We start from the raw sequence: 5,813 nt of genomic DNA on the forward strand, positions 1-5,813 counted from the left end.
CCGGCTGATAACAGAGTGTGAAAATAGCACTACCGAATATTATTCCATTGTTTTTGAAAAACTCTTGGGGTTTGATAGGAAATGTTATAGTGTTGACCGAGGAAACGAAGTGAGACATTTGGCACGTCCCGACAATTGATGAACCTGCTCTGATTTTGATTTGGAACTGCGATTCGGACACTACATAAATTATGCAAACTTTGTCGTGTGCCAAAAAAAAAATGTAATGCCTGAAAATTAACATTTAAATCGTAGCGAAAAATAAACCCGGTAGCACATTTCATAAAACTGTCCCGATCAAGTTTCGTAGATGATTTATGGAAACAGCAAGTTTGAAGTGCATCCGTGGTGTGGAATTGCTAATGTGGACTGGATTGTCAGCTGTACGAAAACCGGGACGTTTTAAAATAGGGAAAGTTAATATATAATATCATAAATTAAATAAGTATTTTAAATTATAAATTTTACGCCATGTTGTTGAATGGGGTTTACGAACTTTAAAAACACCATTAACAAAATACTTATATTCCTTAATCTTTAGTTTTATGCAGAAATATATAAAGAGCGTCTAACAAATCCTTGCTAAACTATAAATTTGCACAACAAAAATCCCCCTGAGCAAGGGAAATATTTAAAACGCACATCCTCTGTAAGCCTCGAAAACCCTTTTCGAACTTCCTGCAAATTTGGCCAGAGTCCGCAAACAGAGACATTTTGCCCACCTGGCATTAGATTTCCATTTAGCGCTCGTTCCGGCCCAGAAATGCAACCGCAAAAACAAGAACTATGAATGGCAGTTTAAGCCAAATTACACAAAGGCCAAGAGCAACAACAAAGTCGTATAGTGGTGGCTGTTTGAACGGAAGCCATATGCAGAAAATTCGGTAAAGGCAGCGCACCGAACTGGACCCGCCCCTCGAAAAGCAGCCATTTCACTCGCTCCTTCGCAGCTAGGCCATATCTGCAGGGTAGATAAAATCCACAAGGCGCGCGCAAAGAAGACGGCCATACTACACCGAGCACAGTGCCTCCCGCTCTGGCCCGATAAACTGGTTTGGCCTGTACTGGCGAAGAGAGAAGACTCGCCGCAGCTCAGCTCTCTTCGAGTAGCGCACACTTGGTGGTGTTGCCGGGCTTACCGGATTTATTCAGACATCGAACGTCGTCGAGAGCACACGTCTATATTCTCCGTCTTCCGACACAAAAAATAAGAAAAACGAGCGCGTCGATCGCCGTAGAGCACAAGTCTTGACAACCCGAGTGTGTGTGTGATTAATAAAGTAACTAAACGTATATATGAAAGCGTTTCCAATGCGTCGCTTAGTGTGAGAAAATCAACGAAACATAGAGAGTTACAAATAAGGACTTCCCAGAGGATTAGACAAACAGAACAGATTAGATTAAACAGAAAACCGTGCTTAAACCCTCGAAAAAAAAGCCGCCAACATAGCCGAACTAACCGCCGTATTTATGACTAAGATGATTCCGCCGGTTCCCACCGCCGCTGCAGCCGTCATGATGCCCACACCAAAGCAGAAGATCGGTTTCAGCATCGAGTCCATTGTGGGCAATGATGTCAGCACCGCCGGCGGCAATTCGACGCCCGATCTATCCGGTCCCCAGAGTCCGCCGCCCGGCGAGCGCAATGTGCCCGGTTCGCCGCCCCAAACGCCACCAGCCACACTCACCTTGATCCCAGGCTCGCCCCCGCACCATCTGATGGCTCCTCCTGCCCACGGACTGCCCTATCCGCATCCGCATGCTCAGCAGCAGCATTTGCAGGCACCACATCCGCATCCGCATCTATCGCCTGCGCAGCAACATGTGCTCCACCAGCACCTCCTCATGCAGCAGCAACATCCGGGCACACCCAAGAGCCACCAGGACATTCAGGAGCTGCTGCAGAGGCTGCACCACAATGCCGCCATGGCCAGCGGCCTGAGTCCGCTGCAGACACGCCTCTCCCCCGAAACGGAGCAGCCCCAGATGGCCGTCTCCCTCAAGCGGGAACGCTCACCTGCACCACCTGCCATGGAGCAGGCCGAGAATCCCGCCCAGCGCATCCAGCCACCGCACACGCCTCCCAAATCCGTGAGCCCCCAGTCCTCGCAGCCCTCGTCTTCGCCCACTCTGCTGATCAGCAGTCCACATGCCACACCGCCACAGCAGCAACAGCAGCAGCCGCCCCCGAATTATCCAAAGCCCGCCATGATGCATCCCGGAGGAGCTGGACCCATGATGATGCCGGGCATGCCGCCCGCTGGACTCGTTCGCCCCTTTCCCATGGGACCCGGAGGACCACCGATGCCGCAGGGTCAGCCCGGCTTGCCGGACATCAAGGCGCTGCCGCCCTACATCAACGCTCCGCCGGAGCTGCCGCCTCAGCACAATCCGCATCTCATTGCCGCTGCCCAGTTCCAGATGGCCGCCGCCCTGCAAGCGGGTCATGTGCTTGGTCCAGCGGCCGCCGCCGCTGCTGCCGCCGGCCTGCCGCCCCATGCCGCCCAGTTTATGCCCAATCCAGGCATGGCCAGGGATAGCTATCAGCTGTACCCCTGGCTGCTCAGCCGCCATGGAAGGATCTTCCCACACCGATTCCCTGGAAGTAAGTATCTTTTGGAATGATTCTTTATATGCGAAACAAAAAAAGGAGATTTAGGGAAAAAAATAGTTCTTGGAGTCCAAATTGAAGCCAAAAAATGAGAAATTTCTTTAAAGTAATAATTCTAAACCTTCATAAATGTAATAAGAAATGAAAGATGCTAATATGTTTTAAATTAGTTTTGATGAGTCTCTTATAATTGCATTATATTGTCATTGCTAATTTATTGCTGTGAGTTATGATCTTAAATACCGATGACTAACCGAAACCCTTTCTTCTTTGCCTCTTTCAAGGTTTCCTGGTGCCCCCGTTCCGCAAACCGAAACGCATCCGCACCGCCTTCTCGCCGTCGCAGCTGCTGAAGCTGGAGCACGCCTTTGAGAGCAACCAGTACGTAGTGGGGGCAGAGAGAAAGGCCCTGGCCCAAAACCTCAATCTGTCCGAGACGCAGGTGAAGGTGTGGTTCCAGAACCGACGCACCAAGCACAAGCGGATGCAGCAGGAGGATGAGAAGGGCGGCGAGGGAGGATCGCAGCGGAATATGCACAACGGCAGCGGCGACGAGGACGACGACGAACTGATCGACATGGAGATGGACGAGTGTCCCAGCGATGAGGAGCACGAGCTGGACGCCAGCCACTGAGAGAAGCGGCCAGGAGATAGTCCTGCGGCGGTCCGTGAGTTCCTTATCCTGGCGAATGCAGTCCAGTTCCAGTTATCGAGGGTTCCCAGTCGAATCTCGGCGAGAGTAACATAGTTTGTTTTGTTGTGATATATTCTTAGAGCGATCCCAAGGCGTTAGGCTAAGTGTATATAGATAGGAAAGTATTAGAGACCCTTTCTCTCCATCCACACTTCTCTCTCAAGATCCGTGCCAAATCCTTGCGAAGTTTCGAGGTTGAGTAGAGCTCAAAGAATGCAAGTTGTTTCCTTTCTTTCCCAAATATCAAATGCAAAAAAAGAAACACTGAAAAAATAAACCTAGGCTAGACACCACCAACTATAACTGTACAAATTTTATGACTTAAGCCTGTAAATATTCATGACATTACTTTTAATTAGTGAATTCTTCAAAACAAATCGTACTCGATCCACTAGCTATTGTATAATTCTTGTATATTGTATGACGATCTAGCATTTATTTATGTTTAGTCTTAAGCACGAACCTCTAGAGTCCCTCAACTGCAGCTGGATATTATTTAAAGCCGTCTAATATAAAGCCCTAGTTGCTAGTAACTACATCCTAAGCTAATACGATTGTAAGAAACACAAACGAATATGATCATATAAAATATAAAATATTCATTATGAAAAGAAATCGAAAGAGAAATGTTTGATTGATTTATGTGTTGGGGGCAACCACTTATTATCCAGAATACTAGATAATTTATTTATAATTTAAACAATATTGGTATGTTTTGAGTTATGGGTGTGAACTTTAACTTCTCATTCAGCTTTATTACTTTCCTTCAACAATATTTTACTTTAGTTTATTTTTTCTTGTTTAAGCCTTGGCATCTCCGCCCCTTTTTAATTGAGTTCGTCCCACTGTGTGACAGAGTAAAAAATTATGCGCCGTCAATTAATTAGCGTGTGACATTTAACATTGTTGTTGCTGTTTCTGTCCACTGGAAATGGTGACAGGTGCGCTGGAAAAGGGGATTGAGGGGGTGCGGCCGCGACTGAAAAGAGCGGGATAGCTGAAGGAGGCGGCTATAAAATGCATTTAGCGATCGTTATTTCTTATAGATTTCATAAGCATTTTAATTGCACAATTTAAAATGCAAATCGTGTTTTATTGTAGAATTTAATTGAGCGCAGTTCGTGTGAGATCAAAGGGGCGGGGGTGGATGCTGAACGGGGGCTTTTGGGGGTTGGGGTGGCTTTGGAAACTGGTTAACAAGCCACTCGAGGTGTGCTAATGATCTAAAAGCCAAATTTATGATTATTGAACCACAAATTTATGCGAAAACTGTGGCGGTATATAAGCGCAGTTTTCATTATCGCCAAATCGGCTATCAGCTAACTGAAATCGGCTATCGAATGTGGCCTAATGAATATGCAGTGGCTAATTGCAATGGGCAAACTGCAAACTAGATTGGTCCGGCTGATATGGCTAATTAACGGACATAACGAGTCTAATTACTAGCTGTTAACAGCACTAAATTGTGGCACTCTGTCAAAGGTCCCCCCCCTTCAGTATTGAAATCAGGGGGGGTTTTTGGGGGAACCTATCTATTGCAAACACAAAGCTTACAATTGCAATAGTCGTAAATCAGAGTGGGCAAATTATATGTTTCATCGGTGATCGAAATCGCGGCTTTAGCCATAAACCTTTCAGCTAATGGCAAGTCTTGTTTGCTTAGCAAACACGCACCTTTGATGGAAACTTCGAGATTCCAATTCAAGATTCAAGATACACGGCCCATCGCGAGCGGGAACTGTAATTAATAATGGGGCTGGGGCACGCCCCCTGCATATGGGATTGGGGGCTTATCTGCTGGCCTCCTTTATCCAATATCACTCTTCAAATGTTTCTGTAGAACAAAACACACACTGGCGCAAAGGGACGGAGAGAAAACGAAAGCCGAAATCGGAATGAAATCCCTTGCTGATAATTCTCGGAAATTAAAACACAATTTGGTAAGTTGTTGGCTGTTGATGATGTTATACATATATCGAGCATACATATGTTTGTACAACTTGTTTTGCCTCGTGGCTTCGCTTTTGTTGTTGTTGATTTTCGAATGCCTCAAAAGGTTTGTTATGCGGCGCGCCCCAAAAAAAGAGATATAGTAATAATAATGCCAACAACAACGCCGCATTCACTTTATGGCCAGCACCACGCACCACAACTGGCTGCCCGTTGTTATTGTTACTTATCCCATAAAGTTTATTAAGTAATCCAATTTGGCTAAATTAGCTGTGTCTCGTCTCGAAGTTATTTCGGATTTTAATTGAGTTGCGGCTTGAGTTTGAGTTTCTCTTTGCCTACCCTCCCATCTCCATTCATTGCTCATTATTGCCTGTTGGATTTCACCGATCGCTGATCGATCGCCGGCATAATGCAAATTGTCAAGCCAAGATCGAGACCCCAACCCCAACCAGAACCCCTTGGCCCCTTAATGGCCATCCTTTGGAGTGCAGGGCTCAAGATCGGGACGTGCCATATCTCGGTGTTCTGTTTAATGTGTGTTTCCTGGAAGATTAA

At 46.4% G+C, this 5,813-nt stretch overlaps 1 protein-coding gene across 1 annotated transcript; it reads left to right on the forward strand.

The window, feature by feature from the left end:
* The first annotated feature begins 1,144 nt into the window (after positions 1–1,144).
* On the forward strand, positions 1,145–3,912 carry ems (empty spiracles). The gene is made up of 2 exons (NM_169560.2): positions 1,145–2,605; positions 2,896–3,912. Exons 1-2 carry the CDS (start codon positions 1,471–1,473, stop codon positions 3,243–3,245), a joined length of 1,485 nt encoding a protein of 494 aa, NP_731868.1. The 5' UTR covers positions 1,145–1,470; the 3' UTR covers positions 3,246–3,912.
* The last annotated feature ends 1,901 nt before the right edge of the window (positions 3,913–5,813 follow it).

The sequence above is a fragment of the Drosophila melanogaster genome, chromosome 3R (genome assembly GCF_000001215.4).
Source record: "Drosophila melanogaster chromosome 3R".
Lineage (NCBI taxonomy): Eukaryota > Metazoa > Arthropoda > Insecta > Diptera > Drosophilidae > Drosophila > Drosophila melanogaster.

What these genes read in the sequence shown, in the direction of transcription:
- ems (NM_169560.2), top strand. Translation starts at nt 1,471, where the DNA reads ATGACTAAGATGATTCCGCCGGTTCCCACCGCCGCTGCAGCCGTCATG. An exon ending in CCCACACCGATTCCCTGGAA is followed by an intron (nt 2,606 to 2,895) that starts GTAAGTATCTTT and finishes GCCTCTTTCAAG; the next exon opens with GTTTCCTGGTGCCCCCGTTC.